At 43.6% G+C, this 22,446-nt stretch overlaps 1 protein-coding gene across 3 annotated transcripts in view; it reads left to right on the top strand.

The window, feature by feature from the left end:
* Positions 1-701: 701 nt before the first annotated feature.
* LOC120819509 (ankyrin-3-like) overlaps positions 702-22,446 on the top strand; it is a 98,123-nt gene continuing 76,378 nt past the window's right edge. For 2 of the 3 annotated variants that reach the window (XM_078103124.1, XM_078103138.1), the window contains exon 1: positions 702-975. In XM_078103124.1, the coding sequence (XP_077959250.1) occupies positions 940-975 (36 nt within the window). In that variant the 5' untranslated portion in view covers positions 702-939. Of the gene's footprint in view, positions 976-11,172; positions 11,381-22,446 lie in introns of those variants that run through there. The other variant, XM_078103123.1, reaches the window with a different exon arrangement.

Genomic DNA, 22,446 nt, shown 5'->3' with positions numbered 1-22,446 from the left:
AAGCTAACATTTGTTTTAAAACCGTCTCGACAGGAGGTTTGTACGTTGTCATTGTTGTGTCTTCACTTTGGTCTATAAATTAAAAAAAACAAAGCACTGCTCCTGTAATGCAGTCAACAGGAATCGTGATAAACCGAATCCAACACTGCCCTCGTGTGTCACAACACCGACCTCACAGGTGCAGCATTCAGTGGTGACACTGCACATCATCGTTGTTGTGGAAACGTGACCAGAAGAGCCGCACAAGATGAGCATTGCAATGTTAGTATTGAAATGTTTATTTCGGAGACTGAACCAGCCGATGTTGCCGTGTTTTAACACGTTTGTAGTGCATTTTGGAAAATGCATGTGAACTCTCATAAATGCCAGCAGAGAGTCTCAACTCTAACCTGAGCAGATCCAATAAACCCTTACGACCATTTAATAACTACCTCCTATTTACCTACACATGAGTTCAAAATGTGCTCCTTCACAGGCTTGAAATAAACGTTTCAATGGTGAGAAGAACGTTTCTAAATATGTTAGTATTCAGACGTGTGGAGCAAGTCATCAACAAGGCTTATAACCCTCCGGTGGTGGTGGTGGTGATTGCATTTTAAAGTTTAAAGCATGCTGCTTTGGTGAAATAACCAATATTTACTGATGGGGTGCAGTTGGTGGCCTCTATGGTAACGCAGCTCTGACAGCACGGACGGAGCAGCAGTGGGCGGGGCCTAACAGCGGGCAAGGAGCGCCCCGCCCACTCGGAACGAGCTAAAGTTAAATGTTAATTATTTGAAATATCACCCCCAGCGGGTTAAACGCCGCCACGTAGTGTGAACTTCTCTCGTCTTACCATCGGTGGGAGGGGGTTTTCTTTTTCTCTTTTTGGGCAGGTTCCTCCTCGACTCGCCGGGATCCCGACCGACTCACCTGTGAACCCGGAGCGGCTTCTTCAACATGGCTTCTTCCGCCACAGGTGACCTCGAGGAGCAGGTAAGCGGGTCTCCTGCTGGCTTTTCGCGTGGTGTCAAGTTGTATCTCCCGGTTTCGGTCTGGTTGTCGTTGGTTTGAGTTGCGAAAGCGAAACGTTGGAGGAGCGTGTTCGTTTCCTCGAAGTTCCCGACTGTATTTTCCTCTTCGGGGGGGTCGAATTATCGCAAATGAGCCGTTTACTTTGATGCAAATAGTGCCATTCTATCTGTTCCGGAAGGCTGCCTGTTTTCACTGGGTTACGTTAAGACACATTTAATATATAAATACATGGCATACCTAGTTAACTACATTTCATCTGACTCCCACGTGCAACATTTTATTTTGTGAAATGTTAAATGTTTTTGTGTGTTTTAAATTGGTGCCTGGCCTTCAGAGGTTAACGATTAGCTGTTTAACCCAAATTATTTTTTATAGAAAAGTCAGTTTTTAGAACACATAGAATGAGTTATTGATTTTCCATTCTTTGCTGAATGGTGTTAAAATTCAAAATCTATACATGATATTTTTAAAACATCCAGAGCATTGATATAGTGGTTTAATTACTTCATAGTGTGGTATTGCTTGCGATGAGACATGTGATGCAGTTTCTTGCCCTTTTTATATCAGTGTGTGTATGTATGTATATATATATATATATATATATATATGTATGTATGTATATATATATACATTTTACTGCAGTGTGACTGAGGTTGTGATGTGACTCTCTTCCTTAATTTTCCCAGAAGTTAAACATCATCCACAGTATGTGTTCCCTCGCAGTTTTTGCACACAAAAAAGGACGTCAGCAGAACTAAGCACCACTCTGCTACACTAGTTTTGACGCGTCATCGCTCTCCAAACATAATGCCCAGTTAAAGTCATAATTGGCTACATCTTTTTAAGAATTGATCACTTATTTTTTTCAGGATTCCACAGGAAGTGTGAGTTGTAATCAATTCATAATGAATTAAACCTCTAACTGTGTTGGCCTTCTGCCCAAAAAACCAAGAGCTGGACAAAAAGGCTCTGCATCCTGACTTTGCATTGCTTAATTAACTATTTACCATCAAGTGTGTGCGATAGGCTGAACTTAAAACCAAGGAAATAAGTTGCACAAGAGACATAAATCGAGTTTTCTCATCCCAGAGTCGTTGCATTAGACGACACAGTCTGTCCTTCCTGGTTCTTTCCATTAATGTTTGGCCACAGATTGTGATGGTAGAGGGGAGGTTCCTCAGAGGTCGTGGTAATAACCGGCTGTTGTCAGGACGCCGGGAGAGTGCAGAAGGTTTATTGTGGCGGAGCAAACACGAAGGAGACTCCACCTACGTCCTGTTTCAAGGGCAAAGTGGCACCCAGGGGTAAATTGCAAGTGATAACCTATTGTCTTGTGACTTTAGGGACCCCACCCAAGTTTTGCTATCGAGGATTTCAGCCAGTCAATGAAATGCTGATACTTCGCTTACAGAGTATTGAGGAATATTGTCACCACCACAACAACGAACAACTACAACAATTTCTCTTTTGTAGTCGTCAAATCACCCTGAAACACCTCAGTGGCTCTTCTACTCATTTCTATCGGCGTTGCACACCCCTGCTGATTTAATAACAACAATGAAGGGTCACCAGAACACAAAAGGTCAGCCTAGTCGGCGTATTAATTTATTCCCCGTGAGCCTCTCATTGTAATGGGAAAGGTCCAGTTAGGCTGAGTCAGCAGGCTGCACGGCGGGCAGGGAGCTTACTGATTCACCCACACCGCCTCTCGGTGCAGAGTATTGTAATGGCATGCGCAAACATGACCTCAGTTGTGGTGAAGCGATGTCAAGTCACTGACTTTAGTGTTTGTTTGTGGAGAGGCGGAAGCTGTTTTTTGGTAAACACCAGCGGCCGGCGGTGCGAGCGCTGAATCGTTGATGGTTGTATCACGTAGTTTGGTGGCTCGGATAAAGGATGTGTTAGCGCCATCAGAGTGTGTGTGTGTGTGTGTGTGTGTGTGTGTGTGTGTGTGTGTGTGTGTGTGTGTGTGTGTGTGTGTGTGTGTGTGTGTGTGTGTGCTGGCCTGTGACTAGCTGAGCCAGATACACAGTAGGCCGTGGGGAGACAGAACAGCGCCTGTGATGACTGAATGGTAGCTATTGACCAAAAGTCCCTGATACAAGGAAAGATGCCAATATATAAAGTCTCTATTTACTAATCCTTCCAGTTGGGGGTGTCAAATTGCTGAGAGAAAAGCCGTACAGCTCTACTGTGTATAGAGTAGTTGGACGCGTGCGCGCTGCCATGACGAGTGTAGTCGCGGTCTACGACTTGCTGGAAGACGCGAAACGACGTCGTTTTTGATGCCAGGGGCCGAGGCGCGCATCCCGAGTCTCGTCAGGGGGCAAAACCACTTTGGTTGACGTTATGGAAAGATCCGTCTTTCATTTTTAGTATTGAAGCGGATTTTAACACCCTCCCGTGCAAAGTGTGACCAGACATCTAAACAAACATTTCCATCATCCGATGGGTGGAGGAGAAAACGCTGATGTCTGAGGAATCAGGTCTTATTTTGGGGGCCCTCTACGTCAAATTAGATGAACTGCATGTGTTGTCTAAGTAAACACATTTACACAATTTATGATTTTTCTGGTTATAGGAGGAAGGGTCGCATTGAGTTGATGCTGGCGTACATAATCAATTTTTTTTGCTTGCAAAGAAATCTCAACTTATTTGTTAAACATTGACATGGTTTGAATTTCAAACAAATGGTTTTATGCATTAAACACATTTTTCTATCTACAAACGCATTGTTTTATTATAACTGACCTCTAACTAATCGCATGGTGATCTTAGTCTGTGTCATAAACTTTTCTACCTTTTGAATTTATGATGCCAAAGGTGAAAAAGACAATAATCACGTTAGTGTAGATAGAGCTTCAGCTGAGTCATCCGGTATGGTTTCAGCTTTATGGTATAATTCAAATCCTAAACAAGTAGTTTAATTGTGAAGGTTAAAAGCAGCATATCACACTTTTTTCCACCTCTGGAGGATAAAACGATACTGCAGAAACCTTCCAGGACTCAAACGCTGTATGGAGGATATATTGCTGGAAGAGCGTGCTCTGGTTTCAGAAGGAGACTTTGACTTATAATAAATCTTATGCACCATGACTGACAAAAGCACATCTGCACACGGACACAAGGATGGACGAATGAAAGAGAGGCAGTGTGTGAGCAGTAACCAGACATCTAAACAAACATTCCCATCATCCGATGTGTGGAGGAGGAAACGGTGAAGTCCGAGGAATCAGGTCTTATTTTGGCGGCCCTCTATGTTAAATTAGATGAACTGCATGTGTTGTCTAAATAAACACATTTACACAATTTATGATTTTTCTGGTTATAGAAGGAAGGGTCGTATTGAGTTGATGCTGGCGTACCATTCATTCATTACCCAGATCTGGTTATAGATAATAAGTTATCGGATCATTTCACATAAATGGCAAACTGTCTATTTCTCAGGCACCTATGAAAACGCGTATGTAATAAGACAATAATTTTTTTAATCAACTTTTTGCTCGCAAAGAAATCTCGACTTATCTGTTAAACATTGACAAAATAAAGTGTTGAATTTAAAACAAATGTTTTTATGCGTTAAACACATTTTTCTATCTATAAACACATGCATTCTGTTTTATTTTAACTGACCTCTAACTAATCGCATGGTGGAATGTGATCTTTTAGTCCGTGTCATAAACTTTTCTACCTTTTTGAATTTATGATGCCAAAGGTCAAAAAGACGTTAAGATGTCGAAACAACAATCATGTTAGTGTAGATAAAGCTTCAGTTGAGTCATCTGGTACGGTTAAATTCTATGCTACAATTCAAATTAGTTTAATTGTGAAGGTTAAAAGCAGCATATCAGACATTTTTCCACCTCTGGAGGATAAAGCGATACTGCAGAAACCTTCCAGCACTCAAACGCTGTATGGAGGATATATCGCTGGAAGAGCGTGCTCTGGTTTCAGAAGGAGACTTTGACTTAAATCTTAAACACCATGACTGACCAAAAGCACATCTGCACACGGACAGAAGGATGGACGAATGAAAGAGAGGCAGTGTGTGAGCAGTGGAGACTGAGAATCACGGGGGTCTCGGCTCTGACTGACACCAGGCGGGTTTACAGCATAAGGAGGTGTATTCTGCATCGTTATGAATGGGTCCACGTGGACTACGGCTCATTGCTTCCCTTGAATGGAACCAGAACCCGGTTTAGCAGATTCTCTGTCCCTGCTGAGGGTTTCCAAGGGGAGTCTGGTGTGAGGAGACAATACCGCTCAACCCGAAATGAAAGTTCTTTGCAGTAGTTTTATCATCTAAAACTACTAAATCTAAAAAAAAAAATCTAAAAAAAATCTTCCTTACAGGTAAAAGTCTAGTTTATTGGTTCAAACCAAGATATTATGTTTACAACTAAACTGAACTGATCTTTTACACTTCACATTTCCGTTTCTTCTATCAGCATATAACTGTTTATATTCTCGCCCATATGTCATTCATAAAAGAACACACTCAGTTCAAGTTTTATATCTCTGTTAACGTGTTTAATTTTTCACAAAATGTGATGAAAAATGATCTAAATTTGACTCTAATCACAATACATTTTTATTAATTTTTTACCATCAGTTAATCAGAACCAGCAGCATTAATAACACATCCCAAGCTGTGAAGTGACGTCATCGGGCCTCTTCAGTCCTCGTGTGTGTGTCGCGTAGTCGTCTAGACGTTGCAGAGAAAGCGTCCTCGCCGGTGCAACGCGAGCTCCGGTCAAACTTTCCAGCTGAGCTTTTGCTGCCGTTGGCAATGAGACCATTTTAGGCGTGGAACGGGATCCTTCTCGCTGCCATTAGCATCGCGAGACAAAGATGGATCGCACATCTCAGCGACGTTGGAAAGTCCATCTCTTTGGGACTGCTGTTTGTGCGTCTGCTCTTTCTCAATTGTCACTGTGTGTGTGTGTGTGTGTGTGTGTGTGTGTGTGTGTGTGTGTGTGTGTGTGTGTGATTGTGATTCTCTTCTTTGTAAATGAGTCTCTTTAACGTTATGAGGGGAGTTAACCCTCTTCACCTGACACTTGACTCCCCTCATAGAGGTTGAGGCGTTCAATAAAGGGTGTTTTTCTGTTATCTTTATTTATTTATTTATATATGTTGCCGCAGTTTCCTCCCTAATGTGCACATGCAGCACACAGAGGAATCACTGCTCCGGTGAGACTGTTTTCGTGAAGTTACTTACAGTAACTTTAACTTATCAAATAAATCGTAAAATAAATAGTAAGTTCAATATTTCAGTCTGAACTGTAGTGAAGTACAAAATAGCAGCAATGTAAATACTGTGTAAAAGTACCTCAAAATTGTACGTGATTTATGTAAATGTTATTAAATATACCCTTAACCACCAATGATTGAAGAGATTTGGAAAGATTCCATTATTCAAAGAGAATCGGCTTTCACGGCAAAATCCCATTTTGTTAGTTTCCATGGGGACGCTTCCATCGGCAGTCAGACTCATTTCCTCCTGGCTGGTCATCAAGATTAAACCCAGAGATATCATTAATATGTAGCGACGCCGCTGAATTGATGATAGTTTGGTTACATATTTGGACATTGTGTTAGCGTACATTGTGGCGTGAAGCTGCCATTTCTGCGAGAGAAGAGGAGTTGGAGTTGGTTGGGAGGGGGGGGGGGGGTCTAGTGGTTAGACAACAGGGTCAAATGAAATGAAGTGAAGGAGAATAAACAGCAGATTACAGGGAATGCAGACACTGGATGTGAGGGCGGGAAAAAGAAAGTGTTTTTCTCTGCTCTGATCTTATCGAATGGCTCCGGTCGGACGAACATTCCTCGATATCAGGAAACCAGAGAAATCAGAGTCACACACACACACACACGTGTGTGCAAACACAAACATTGAGTCCTGCAGGTCCGTGTATCTGACGGACAAACACTTTCACCCGAATGCTGTCGACTCAAGTGAAGGTGTGCGCTTGAGACGGGAGCTTTCTTTCTCCCCGCGGGGTTTAATGGAGCGTTTGGCGTTGATGACACCCACTCAGACAAGCAGACACAAGCCCACTGGGGGCCACGTTGGTCCTGTCAAACACACACAGAAAAAAATGAGTGATTGATTTATTATTAAGGGGGATGTCTACATGAACAGCTGCAGATCTCGAAAGCTTACTGTTGCTTCAGTTCTTTGCGCTGTTTATAATGTCAGACTTTATTTTTTTTTTCATTTACTGTGAATTTAAATACGGAGTGATTATTGATTATGTGAATACATCACTTGTTACTGGTGTGTCTCCTGGAGTTAAAGGCACTTACTTTACTAATTTACCACACACAAACCTCGTCTTGTTTGTTATTAAACCTTGTGAAATAGTTCCGTGGTCAAAGGTCACACCCTCTCTGTCTCCCCATATAAACATGCGGCTAAATATGGACCTTTAGTCCTCACCCCGCCAAGTCTCCCCAACCCTCGCCCCCCCCGTCCGTCGCTATCTCAACACTTTCATGATCATTCAAATTCTTCATGCCTCATTCCCGAGCTTATGGTTTTGCCGCCGTTATCGACCCCTGCCGGCGCTCACCAAATCCAAATCTGCTTTACCCGCCGGCTCCCTTTGCCCCGGCACACGGTTATGGATTTATGAGGCCGCTCCCTCTTCCAGCAGGCCTTTAATCCTTTAATGGCTGACCGAATGCGCATATTAGCTATAAAAAGTATTGTGTTACCTCTGGATGCATGGGTGTAACCGGTTAGGAGGCACATCATTGTGTGTGTGTGTGTGTGTGTGTGTGTGTGTGTGTGTGTGTGTGTGTGTGTGTGTGTGTGTGTGTGTGTGGCTGTCTCATCGCATTCAGCCTGAGATATGAAGAGATGCATCAAAGCGACAAGGCTAGAAGGGATAGTGAATCGAGGCAGAAGACCCAGTAGAAAACCAAATTCATATCATCTTTGCTTATTCTTTATTGTCTTATCCTGTTATTTGTGTGCCGTATTTTATGATGTGTAAAAGCTCAATCTCGTCCAGGTACTTCTGTTATGCTTTAGTGAAACAGGATGTTCTTTAAGGCTGTTTGTTTGGACAGGGGCAGCAGAAGGGCCGGGTTAATTACACGGCCTGCGATGCCGTAACTGGTTTGATTACACGCTCTCGGCTTTCAGTGCAGGATGAGCTCATTGTTAAAAGGTTCATTCAAGTGAAGGTTTCCAGCTAAGCCACAACAAAAGACCATCCAGGTGTTTTGTTTGCGTATTATATTTCTGGAAAAATGTACAGGAACGGTAAAATTGTTCATTTAGTGACAAAAAAAAGTACATGACAATTGGTGGATAGTGTGTGTTTTGGGACGTTGCTGTTGGTCGTTGTAGCGAGTCTTGACCACCAGATGTCAGACTGGATTCTTCGGTCCAAACAAGAAGAGTCACGGTAAAACTTGAAAATCCTGACCCTCATTTCTATTAGGGACACTCGGAATACACAAAGCCGGATTAGCAATGACTTTTTACACATTGTTCTCTAGTTTTTAGGGATGTCTGACACCGTTTTCATACCGCAGCTTATTTCAGCTTGGTGTGTGCAAAACAGAAAGTTTGTTTGTGTGGCTTTACGGTAGGTGTGTGTGTTTGCGCCTTGCTTTACAGTAAGTGTGTGTGTGTGTGTGTGTGTGTGTGTGTGTGTGTGTGTGTGTGTGTGTGTGTGTGTGTGTGTGTGTGTGTGTGTGTGTGTGTGTGTGTGTGTGTGTGTGTGTGTGTGTGTGTGCGCCCTGCGCTGTGGAGGGTTACAACAATGAATCACCATGAATACAACCGTCGTCCCCCTACTTCTCAATGGATGATACAGTTATAATTGTACTGGGCAAACTGGCTCACACTGGCATAATCCAGTCACAGCACACACACACACACACACACACACACACACACACACACACATTGATCTGCCACCCGGGGTTTTCCTGTGTTCATTATTGATAAGGACGGGCAGAGGAGGGCAGTACAGCAATCCACCACCTCTTCCTTCTTTGTTTATTGCCTTTCTGGGGCTTTGAATCGACTCCATCTTCATGTGTTTCTCTACCGTTCTTCCCCAGAAAGAGCTCAGATAAAGAAATCTGTCTGATTGACACGTTGCGAGAGAGCATGCAGTTATTACTGTCTTTACGTGATTTGATCACAAGCTGCATTTGAAATGCATTGCCGACGGCGCTGATACCAATTTTATGTTTTCAATTTATATTTCCACTACTGCAACCTGACTTTTATTGCAACTAAAATGCCAGACATCATGACCCGGTGGTGGAAACTGACTGGGTACATTTGCTAAAGTGCTGGACTCTGAGGGATGCCTCAGATGTTTTAAAGTGGGGTCTTATGAGGTAGTTTTTCATAGTCACTGTGAACCAGCAGTACAAACCCACTGTAGAAACCAGCAGTACAAACCCACTGTAGAAACCAGCAGTACAAACCCACTGTAGAAACCAGCAGTACAAACCCACTGTAGAAACCAGCAGTACAAACCGACTGTAGAAACCAGCAGTACAAACCCACTGTAGATACCAGCAGTACAAACCCACTGTAGATACCAGCATTACAAACCCACTGTAGATACCAGCATTACAAACCCACTGTAGATACCAGCATTACAAACCCACTGTAGATACCAGCAGTACAAACCCACTGTAGATACCAGCAGTACAAACCCACTGTAGATACCAGCAGTACAAACCCACTGTAGATACCAGCAGTACAAACCCAATGTAGATACCAGCAGTACAAACCCACTGTAGATACCAGCAGTACAAACCCACTGTAGATACCAGCAGTACAAACCCACTGTAGATACCAGCAGTACAAACCCACTGTAGATACCAGCAGTACACACCCACTGTAGATACCAGCAGTACAAACCCACTGTAGAAACCAGCAGTACAAACTCAATGTAGATACCAGCAGTACAAACCCACTGTAGATACCAGCAGTACAAACCCACTGTAGATACCAGCAGTACAAACCCAATGTAGATACCAGCAGTACAAACCCAATGTAGATACCAGCAGTGCAAACCCACTGTAGATACCAGCAGTGCAAACCCACTGTAGATACCAGCAGTACAAACCCACTGTAGATACCAGCAGTACAAACCCACTGTAGAAACCAGCAGTACAAACCCACTGTAGATACCAGCAGTACAAACCCACTGTAGATACCAGCAGTACAAACCCACTGTAGATACCAGCAGTACAAACCCACTGTAGATACCAGCATTACAAACCCACTGTAGATACCAGCAGTACAAACCCACTGTAGAAACCAGCAGTACAAACCCACTGTAGATACCAGCAGTACAAACCCACTGTAGAAACCAGCAGTACAAACCCACTGTAGAAACCAGCAGTACAAACCCACTGTAGATACCAGCAGTACAAACCCGATGCAGAAGGCAGTCGTCACTCCCCCGTTGGTAGACAGACAGCAGCAGTCATGGGTCACCAAATCCATCAGTATGATTTTAAGTGTACACTATAGAATATTTTCACAGCGTTAAGCTGCTGAAGTCGTTATCTTCGCTCTCTTTAAGGAGACTCCATTGACAAGAACGGTCATTTTGCCACTAAGACCACGGACACCTCGATTGGTTAGTTTCTTTTATGTTATTGTGTAACTTTGGAAAGTGATATAATAACACAAACAAAGCCAGTTGTAGACGGGTGACCTTTCTGTCAGAATATCTGTATATTCACGCTACTGTGAAATGAGAAAGTCTGTTATTGCTTTTACTTTTGGTACATTTCTACACTTTGTAGTAACTCATCTCTGAAACTCAAATTGTTCCTCACAGAGAACCTCAACTTGTTGCAGAAATACACAACCTCCTCTCTACACACAAACGGCCATATTGATTGTTATTAATACTCGAGCCCCTGCAGCTTGTTGCTGCGCCGCTCTCACTTGTGGAGCGAGTGGGAGAAAACCAGGACGAGTAGAAGTGAAGTGCGCCAGTTATCAGATCAGACAAAGAGACAAAGAGAGACAGCATGTGTGTCTTTCCATCGCTTCAGCCGGGCAGCCTTCGTGGCTTTCTCTCCTCGCGGACAGAATACGCGTCTGTGCGCATTTGTGTGTGTGTGTGTGTGTGTGTGAGAGAAAGTGGGTGTGAGCAGCTGAGTTGGTCGCTGTGCGCGCTCAGAGTGGCCGCCACTCCACTCTTCTCTTGCTGCTCATCAATGCTGGATTAAGAACAAAAACAAAACCCCCTTTTTTTGGGGGGTGACTCGTACACACATCTGTTTGGGACACACAGCTGCTGAAATGAGCGAGGAGGTTAAAGAGAAGACTCCGGGGAAGTCAGCTCATCGCAAGAAGAAAGGAAAGAAGGTAAAAGAATGACTCGTTGACAACACGGCGTGGCTGCTTGAAGCAAATGAAATCCATCTGACAAGAAACGATGGCCGGGCTTTATTTGGCAAGAAAGTTGTTTGTTATTGTTTTCCAATATGTCTGATTTGAGATCGCAAATATGATTATTTGACTACTTTGAGAGGTAAATTTCTGATTCATCGCGTCTGGCCTGTTGTTTGTTTGTGGATTTTGCTGATGGAGAGCAGACCTTTTGTTGTGCTCGATGCCTTTTGTCTAAAAGGGGATCTGGTGACGAAGCACTAACACAGTGAAGCAGCTTCTGATCCTCACAGATTCAACTAAAAGGGCATTTTTATTTACATGACACTGTTCATTGTGATCTGTGTACCTATTGAAGTAACTCATAGGTTGGTGTTGTGGGAATGTTGCTGGGTTGCTTCAATTCTTTGCTTTGTCATGAGCTTTATTTCTGTAAATTTATTTTTGTAAAAAAGCCTTTGAATTTGAAATGTCCCTTCTTTAAATTGAATACAAATATACATGTATAATTTATTTTCACACCAGAAAAATGTAGCTGTAGGCTCTAAGCATCTTAACCTTAGCCGGTTAAGATGCCGAGTGAGATCAGAGGATAAGAAATAAAAAGAGGTTTCAGAAAATAGGATTGTAACAATGTGTCGGGATACGACCTACAAACACGATTATAGCTGCCTCTATCTGACAGCATCTAGTTTACAAGCATCATTCCTGATTAGTAACCGCTGTCTTGAATCCACTGCAACATCTGCATCGACACAAAAGCAATGAAATGATATGGCAATAATTGGTTGTGATGCTAATCCAGGAAATGCCTTGTCAGCGCCTGTTAAGTGATTAAAAAGGGTTTCCCGGTGCTTAGCAAACACAGATCAGGATTTATAGCTCTACATTAGCGTGATATGTCGCAGCTTTGTGTCTCTCCTAAGCCTCTAAAACAGAAGAATCACAAGTGAGTGAAAAAGGGTTCCCTTCAGGACTTTATTAGTAAAAGACGTTTTGGGGGAATTATTATCCCAATAAGTAAAAGTTGATTGGAAAGAATCACATTTAATTATGCCACTAGGCAAAATAAGTCCCCTCACCCACAACATTTAGGCAACAGGCTACCTTTTAATTGTCTACTGTGATTGTGTACTTTGTGAGGTACTTTTCATGTTATGCGGTATATTTCTCTATTTCAGTATAGTGCTGCTGTGGAAAAGGCTGCTGACTAAGCACATTTTATCCCACAAGATTCAGCCTTATGTCGAGTCAGCTATTCATAATTGTCTCCATTTACACAAACAAATACACACACACACACACACACACACACACCTTTCTTAACCATTAATTTAGCTTAACAGGTGATTTTGCTTCATCGAGGCAACAAACGCGGCTCTGGCCAGCGGATGGGACTCATACGTCTTCCTGAATATTGATGTCATGTCCTATTGGGGGGAGATGGGGCTCTTAGTCTGAGAGGCGCTACGCAGAGGAAAGAGCTTGAGGGAAAGGACCAGAAAAAGGCGGAGTCCAAAAAACGCAGGGAAGGAAGAGCTGGTAAAGTTGTGAAGAAGGAAAGAGATGGATGTGTAGAGTGAGGTATGATAACCTGGCGATTCAGTCGGTAAGACGGCGTCTCGACTGACAAGAGACGACTGTGATCCTGCAGGGAAGAGACGAGAGGGAGAGGAAGGAAGGAAATGGGGGGGGAGGAGAGAGAGAGAGAGATGGCAGCAGAAGCAGCAGATGAAAAGAGAGAAAGTGGTCAAAAAGGGTAAGGAAGCAAGGAGGCAGATGAAGAGAACGGTAAGCGCTGAGGGAAGAGGAGGAATAAAGAAGAAGGGAGGCTGTTAAAGGCATGTACAGACGGGAAAAGTAGAGCGATAAAGCAAGTAAAAAAACAAGACGAGCGTGTTTTGGCTTTGATGAGATGAGCGTTGGCTCCACCTGTTGCTAGGGACACTGGATCTGTGACGTGGATGCCATCATGCGCCTGGGGAACATCAGGAGAACCATCTCGCCCGGCAAAAAGGAACAATTGGAGGCGTGGAGGGGGTTTGTTTAAGGATATTTAGTGAAGGAAATGGGGCATTCTTCTCTTTGAACGTGAAACAAATTGTCAACATTGTTATGATAATGATTTTAAATGGATTATTTTAGCAACTCAGGGAGGTGTTGATCAGTTTAAATCTTTTAAAGTTAGTAAGTATTAACAAACAACAAGGAGCAATAGAATGTGACACCTCCTGCACGTTTACCATCATATTTTTGTCCTCATTGGTCTCCTTGTAGCTGTAATTACAGCTTGTTTTAGGTCAACGTCTGTGAAACACACACACACACACACACACACACACACACACACACACACACACACACACACACACACACACACACACACACACACACACACACACACACACACACACACACACACACACAGAGAGAGAGAGAGAGCTTATCGCTTAGCAGGTGTGTTAATGAAAGTTACTATGACAACCAGAGACCCCCTGGGAGCGGGAGGAGGTGAGAGAACCAGTGAGGAGCAGTGGAAGTTGATCAGAGGATAACTGCATGTAGATCAACACAACAGGGTGGAGAAACATACATATATATATATATATATATATATATATATATATTTATATATATATATATATTTATATATATATTTAGACTTATTAAAGACAGTTGTTCCTTCAAAGCTTCACACGGTTTCATTAATCTAATTCATAAATAAATAGTCAAATGTTATGAAAGGATTCCTTATGAAGTAGTTTGAGTCTCCTGGTGTTATTATATAGGCTAAGAGGATTGTGAGCGAGCGAGTCCGGCAGTTCAAGTGCTGTTTGGTTTTATGCCTCTTTCTTTTTTTCACGTACAAATAGACATACACGTCTTCTACATATACAACAAACCCACTCAGAGGAAGAGTGCCTCTTGTTGAATTGGATGAAGTCCAGTCCAGGACGATGAAAACAAATTGATATGCTGCTTTGGACTCCGTGGGTGTTTCTGTGACTCAGTGTGTGTGTGTGTGTGAGAACTGTAAATGGCACCCAACAAATGAAAATGTTAGTTTGTACCAATTTGTACAAATATTTAGACTCACTAGCAGGATTATGATATAATCTGTATTACTCCCGCAGTAACCAGCTCTTCTCCAAAACTCGCCTCTGTTGGAGGAAGTGAGCAGCACACGTATGCTCGCTGCTTGTTGTGCGGTTGTAGTTAGCGAAGTGGACGGGTGCTTATGTAACCTGACTGCCCACGTTCAGTCCTTTTCTCTTTTTTTTGATCCCGCACCCTCTCCGATGTCAATGCTGTCAATGCTTTCAATGGGCGTGAAGTGGAAGCTTCAGCACGCTCGCAATCTGATTTATCCAGAGTAAGAAAACCGAGCCGAGAGCTGTAATTACAGGTGTTTCACTGCTGCTCTTGTTGGTGAGGAAACATCTGTATTGGCTGGTCTTCATATGTAATTTAGCACTCGTTTCTCCACGACTCAATCTATTTTTGGAGTTTAAAAGATTATAGTACCATACCGAAGGCAGGAAGTGTTGTCGCCGAGGCGTAACATTAACCCGCGCTGAGGTTCAGCTGGCACCCTCCGATCCTCAGGAATGTTAAACTCAAGTATCAGGACGCGGTAAACCAGCGGGAAGCATTCAGCAGCCACCAAGGGAGTTTCACCGGGACGGAATCAGAACGAAAGAATAAGAGAGAAAACTCTGGGATATTGGGTTATGACTCAATGTTCATGTTAAAAAGATCCTTAAATGTTGCTTTGAAACTCTTAAAAAGACTGCTGTGACTCAGAGTGATAATGTGCAGAGGAGGGGGGGGGCATCAAAGAGGCCGTTCATTCTAAATATCAGGTGCCTTTTCAAGAGATCATTTTAAGAGTGACGGGCTGAAAGGTTACAATGATTCACACAAAAAGGTTGCGTGCTTAATTCAAGAAGCGCTGCTTGAAGAGCGCGCGGTGCAGTTCCTCGAGTGTCCTCGAATCCCTGGAAGACTGAAGCCCTGAACACAACGTAAGGCAACCAGCGGGAGTGGATGAAGGGTAGAAAAGAAGAAGAAGACGCAGAGTAAAGTCTGTACGGAGCAGGAGCTGACTCAGCGATAATGTACCCGCAACTTATTACAATTCATCATGCAGGGATTTTATTGTCCTACTGGATACTCAGCGTACGGTATAATGAAGCTGAGGCTATTCTTTGGGGGGGGGGGTTGGCTGCCAGCTCGGTCCTCTTAGAGACAACATATTGTGTGTGTTTTTGCTGAGGCAGCCGGGGAGCAGAGCGCTGAGCTTGGCTCGCTTAGCTCACAGGAACAGGATGAGGCTCTGTTAGCATGGTCAGATTTAATGTACAGCCACCTCCCCACACCCTCACCCCCCCTCCCCCACCCATCACATTCAGTCTCATCACACCAATCAGAAACTGAGAAACATAGATTGCAAAGGGCTCAATATCTTAAATAACAAATGTCTGATTGGTCCAGAGAGGATTATGGCGTTCTGTGCCCCCATCGTTTCAATATACTGATTTGTGAAAACTAAATGCTACTGGAGGGGAGAAACAAAGTGAGATGGCCCGACTCCTTGGCACGGGCCCGGGGATTCAGTTCCAAATGTGCATTGCTGTGCTGGCCTTGCTCAGCAGTTGACTGAGGCGCAGGTCTGCAGAGCTTTTTGCTCCCTAAAGATCGCTGCTTTTAATCAACTCCTGATCCTCGGCAGGGAGGATATCCGGACATCCATTACTCATCACGCGGATCTCATCCTCCCTCAGCGGCCCTTCGTTATTCCCGCTCATCTGATTGATGCAGATGTCACTTAATATTAATTATTTGACTTCATTGGTGTCCATTTTAAACCGGGTTGAAGTTATTAAAGCAGCACTAACTTAGTAAGAAAGTAAATCTATTGCAGGGTTTTAGTGGTGTTGGTCAAACACACTGTATAACCGATGTTGCTGTGTAACCACAGTTTGGTCCATCAATACTTTGTTCGGGTTTTAGGTCCTTCGTCGTCGTGGTTACGATAATAACAACTTGGTTACGGTCTGGAAACAACATGCTTTACAGAAATAAGCGTTCCCTTGTTGTGGGCCAATGTTGAACTTCCCTTCTGTTGACCTTCTGGCTCTTGAGCAACGACACAGCTTCCCTCTGTTCTGCCGATACGCGTCACTCCTACACAAGGCTTTTCATGCCGTTTTTGGGGTATTTGCCAGAACCACGAATGCTCTCTCCTAATATACTATTTATTTGCTCCAAGGTTTATATTTACTACCATTTGTCTACCATCAGGGTGGAAAGTTTGTTCTATTCTCAATTGTTCTGACCATCTCAAGCCATAATCCAGGATTCGTCCTGTGCCGCATGTTTGTTTCTTCTTCTAGCTCGGAGCCGTTCGGTCTGCGGTTCTTTCCTTTTTTTTCGCCTCTTACTCTTCCTCTCTTCTCTCTCCTCCGTTTCATCGCTCAGCCTCTTTTCTTTGTCGGCTGCTGGTCTGTCCTGTTTCCACCTTCTTTACACCGAGGGAATAATTATTGTACTATTACTGCCGAGCTCAGCAAGAGGTTTAATGGCATGACTTACTGTTTTATTAGAATCCCTCTGCCCTCTGGTGCAAAGTACAATGAAGTCATATCAATAGTGGGGGGAGAAAATGTTGCAGACGCCACAGCGTAAAACAACTGGGGAGATTGTCCGTACAAGATGTGTGCAAATAGGTTTTCAGAGTTCACTGTGAATGTAAAGAAGTGCTGACTGTGACTTGGTGTGATACGCTCGGGTTGTAGATGTATATCTGCTTAGAGTGGAGAGGAAAGACCTCCTGCTCAGCTGTGAAAATATTGAGCTAGTCATTTTTTACAGCTCATTACATACAACCTCAAAGCTCTATTGGATGCATGGGGCCGGTGCAGCAGGTATAAGAGTAATACATCGAGGTTATTGCTGAGAGAAAGCCGCCTCTAGTATCGCCCCGTGTCACACGCTGTAGTAAAATGTGCACAAGCTGCATATAGCGGGTGAATTAGCTTAATGCTACAGTGCAGAAACGCTGGCAGAGCGTCGGCCATAGATCGTTGTTTAGTACTGAGACCAGCAGTCCAGTCATAAAGCTCAGCTCACGTTCACTATCAGCAACAGTGGGGGGAGGTCATAACATGGTAACAATAATAGGAAGGCTTTTTCTCATTAGATAATTTTGATACAACTTTATTTATCATGTGCAGCAGCTGCAAATATATAAGTCAAGTCTTTGAAGAATATTTCCAATTAATTTATCAGGCTTCAACTTTTGTCAATTGCAAGCTGTAATGGGGGGCAGCAAGGTGAGGCTCCTACAGACTGGACCGAGGTTTGGTTATGGACCCGGTACTCGGTCCATCCACAGGGCTTCTGGTGACTCCAAGACTACGAACAACAAGAGACTACGTAAGCATGATCGCTGCGTGTACAATGAGGCTTTACTGTGACATGTGCGAAGCCTGGAGTCCATGGACGGGTAAGCGAAGGTGCCACACAGTAGTGTGATTAGGCTAATGGGACTCTGTAGCCATGGCAACTGCAGAAGGTGACGTAATCGTTTCCGGGGGAAACATCCATCTCTAGCTTCATATTTGTCTCCGAGCATCAGTCCTTTCCACTCTGTCTTTATCTTTCTGTTTTTCCCCCTCTGAGGGACTGCTGCTTATGTGTAAGCTCTTTCATTTCATCAGTCTCTCATTCATGTCTCCTCTCATTCTTTGTTCCACACCCACCAATCCCTCCACCCTTCGCGCCTTTCTTTTTTTTTTCCTTTTTTTTTTCTTCTTCTTCGATTTTTTTATTGATTTTTTTCCTGCATAGTTCTTTTATACTTGCTTTACTTTTATTAAAGTAGAGAGGACAGAAGGACACAAGGATAAACATGCAGAGATTAACATGTAGGTTTAGTACAGAAGTGGCACCCAGACCGTTGACTCTTCCCTCTCCACCGGGTTCACCGATACGTCCGGCAACCATGGCAACATTTAAATAATGAGCCCAATGATGCAATCAAATAAACGTTAGCCTGCGCTGATAGCAGCCGCCGTGCCGTAGCAACGTCCTCAGTCTACGCAGGCAGCCCGCCCCGCAGGGACTACACGGCCAACGTTACTACTCATTAAGAAAGCAGTGTTCAAATTGGAACCACAACTTTTATATTCACCTGGGTCTATTTATAAGCTTGTAATCAAAAAAAGCAACAGCTTCAGTCTGCGATGGGTCAGAAGAAATCATTAACAACATGCCACTGGCTTTTATGAGATATTAGTTCAATACCCACATATGTTTCTTGCCACACCAGTTCCCATCATGCTTTTGGACAACGTTCTCTTACCACTGAGTCACTAATGTAATCTGCGGTGGCACTCCGCTGTAGCGGCCTCGTGCATTGAAGTCAGCAGATGAAACGATGGACGATGAAGAGAAAGAGCGAGAGGAAGAGGAAGGAGAGCTGCAGTGATGTGACGAGAGGCAGGAGGACCAGAGCGGAGGACTGGCAGGTCGCCTGCTGGAAATACCCAGTCTGCTCCTCACGCGCATTGAGACGCACGTCATCATTGTCTGCACCGTGTGTGTGTGTGTGTGTGTGTGTGTGTGTGTGTGTGTGTGTGTGTGTGTGTGTGTGTGTGTGTGTGTGTGTGTGTGTGTGTGTGTGTGTGTGTGTGTGTGTGTGTGTGTGAAAGGCAGCGTACACTTAGTTAATAGCATCTTCTATTCAAACAGAACATCACCAAAGAACCAGCATGCCCTCTGTCTCTCTATTTTTCTTATGGTCTATTGGTCTCACTGAAGGTCACTTAAGGGCAAACACAGACACACAAAAACACCAATGTGTCCATTGTTAAATCAGCACAAAATCAGCAAACATGCAATAAAAGTAATGGTTTCGTTGCACACTTTAAGCACAAATAGGTGCAAATAACGCTTTTTTTTTTGCTGACTATAACTCTTAAGCTTGTCTCAACCGCAGATATTATTTATTTTATACGTCTCTAAGCAAGAAAACACCAAAAGACGATAGAACCAGAAGCGCAGAAAATACAGATTAATCTGGGTGTTTATACAACTCATTCATGCAGCACTCTCTAAAATCGGCATAAAGAGGAGTTTAAGAAGGATGAACGGGTCCAATAAACATGTGACTTTCACCCAGATGACCGCTGTTAATGTCCGTTGTTGACTTTTTACAACGTCCGTATGTAATGTTGAGCCACATTATGTAACCTGAGTTACTACTACTAATGCTTCTTTTACCCCAAACCACCACGAGAAGGAAGAGAAAAAATGGACACCTGGAGACTCAAACAGCTGAATTAACAAGATCATTAGTTGATTTTTTTTCTCCATCACCTTTATCTTCCCGTCTCCTTAATCTTTTTTTTCTCGTCACCGGTCCTTCCATTCTCCTCTCACATCTCTCATTCCTTTCTTTTTTCAACCCCGCTGACCATCCTCTCATCCTTTCACTCCTCCGTCTCCTCCTCCACCTCCACTTTCACCTTTCGTCTCCTCCCATTGGCCACACGCCTGCCACTTGATGCGTTGCCATGACAGCCTCTCCAGGGTCATTTGCATATACCCACCAAAGTCGGGTCAGGACACCCGTCCTGAAGTGGCTGCGTCCTGTTGAGTAGGCGTGTGTCTGTTAGTGTGGTGAGAAAACAAACAGGGGGTGTGTGTGTGTGTGTGTGTGTGTGTGTGTGTGTGTGTGTGTGTGTGTGTGTGCGCGTGTGCATGGATTAGGATGAGCTATCAGTATCTATAATGGGAACTGCATGTCTAATTAACCTTTAATAATGTCAGGGAGAGTTATCATTCCACATGGATTAGAGTACAGCTTCAGGAGACTGTGTGTGTGTGTGTGTGTGTGTGTGTGTGTGTGTGTGTGTGTGTGTGTGTGTGTGTGTGTGTGTGTGTGTGTGTGTGTGTGTGATTTAAAGACGACCAGATGAAAATGTGCTCCTCAAATCCAGTGTAATTTCACTTGATCCTTGAGGAGTTTTTTGGGGGGCTCCTCATTACGCTGAGTGATCACTGGGGCTTCTGCTGAGTTGTTGAGCCTGAAATATTCATTGAATGTAATATCGTCTTGTTGCTTGGCTAAAATAAGATCTACTCTTGTCATGAGCGCACCGATGAGACCCAGAAGTTGTGAAACTTCATTATTAGATTAAAGGCAGTGCTTTTGAAACATGAGATTGACATTCCAGTTTTTACTGCCACATTTTACACACACCCAAAATAACCAGCAATGCAACCGATTTAGATGTCTTACTTTATACATCCTTTGGTCCCAAACGCATTAAGTGTGCTATCTTTTATTAAAAAGAAAAGCAGCACACCCTCACATTTAAGTGGGTGGAAAAAGTCAAATGTGAGGCATAAATAGGTTGAGACTTTCATATGGAAATGACTGTATATTTTAGTTTACATCGATTGGAACTTTTGACACGTCAAATAATTGTAAGACCTGAGGAATTGTCTTAAAGGAAATATAATTATCGTATACAACACAAAACAACCCTGCTAAATGTAACCGTAGATGATAAATCAGTTCACTGTAGCTTCACATTATCTTCTCCCTTCTTGTGATCTCAAATAGCCAGTCTGTAACATCTCTACACAAACCATGTACACAAACTAATAATTATTGTAATCAATTATTAGCAGAGGGGAGTCCCCTGATGTCCCCTGAGGAGATCTATCTGCTGCCGTGGAGGGATGTGCAAAGCCGTGATGTGGTTTGATATGAAGCCGCCCGGCGGAGGGACACTCTTCTTGCAAGGGCTATTTGTGGCTCGTGTTTCCGGTTGCCTTGGAGACAGCTGGCAGAGCGCCAGCGGGAAGCCGAAGTTGACCTGACGGAGACAGACAGACAAATACACGGATGGATAGGGACACCGACATGCAGTAGTGAAGTTGACCTGTATTTATTTAGTAATATTATCATAATTATTATATTAATGATACATTTTTCATTCTACCTTTCCCAGTAAAACCACCTCTCATCATAGAGTAACGGGAGTGATGGGGTGTCCTCAGTTGACCTCCCATTTCACGTACTCCTTCACCCTTTTGGCCTTTTTCAGTGTCGTCATGTCTCTATGGCGACGTCACGCTCATCCTCGCAACGATACTTCGGGCAAATTAGTTTTTTTGCATAACACTTAAATAATGAGTAATTTATTAGTATACTAAATACTTAGTAGCACATAAAAAACCTTTTATGGTGTGTGCTCCGTGGACTACATTAAATAAACGTCGTAATAGAGCACACAGTATTTGTTGCCTCCTCCATTAGGTCATTTGACATTTGGGAATGAATCAGCTGGCGCTGCACTGGAGGGTAAACGTCTTATTTCCATTATCGCAGCACTCTGCTCTCATGAACTCTCTTCATGGAGACCGGACTCGACCGGCCTCTCCAATATCATATGAGGTGAGACTACTGATATGCCTCCTAATATCGTTTATATAGACATACATTCCATTCACAGCCTGTCAGGTGTTTGATGAGACACAGAGGACGCGTCATCTTCAGACCTCGAGGGCCCGATGAATTCTGTCACCAAACCAATATAGATATGTATATAAATGTTTGACGGTTTCTCTTGATCATACCAGCGTGCAGCAGGAAGAGGGGCGGCTGTGGAGTGGAGAAGGCGTGTCGGTAACCACATTGCTCCGAGTAACTTCCCCACGGGGATTAATGAAGGATACCTTCTTCTTTGCAAGGAGCTCGTAGTGGAGCTGCTGCTCATTTGCATAGAAAGGAACCGGTTGAGCTGGTTTTTGGGCGTCTGGTGGCGGTGCCCCCCTGGGGGCCTTGCAAGGGAGCAGTTCCAGGTACGGCCCGGGGACGACCCAGGACTATGGAGGGACTGGCCTGGGAACGCCTTGGTCATTTTGCCTCTTTGTAGCTGCTTTTTTGTCTCTTTATTGTTCTTTTGTGTGTATTTTTGGTTGTAATGAGACTTAAGTGATCCTCTGGCCGTGTCTCTCTTTTTGTT

The sequence above is a fragment of the Gasterosteus aculeatus genome, chromosome 5 (genome assembly GCF_964276395.1).
Source record: "Gasterosteus aculeatus chromosome 5, fGasAcu3.hap1.1, whole genome shotgun sequence".
NCBI lineage: Eukaryota > Metazoa > Chordata > Actinopteri > Perciformes > Gasterosteidae > Gasterosteus > Gasterosteus aculeatus.
This window is presented reverse-complemented; position numbering and strand designations above follow the sequence as displayed.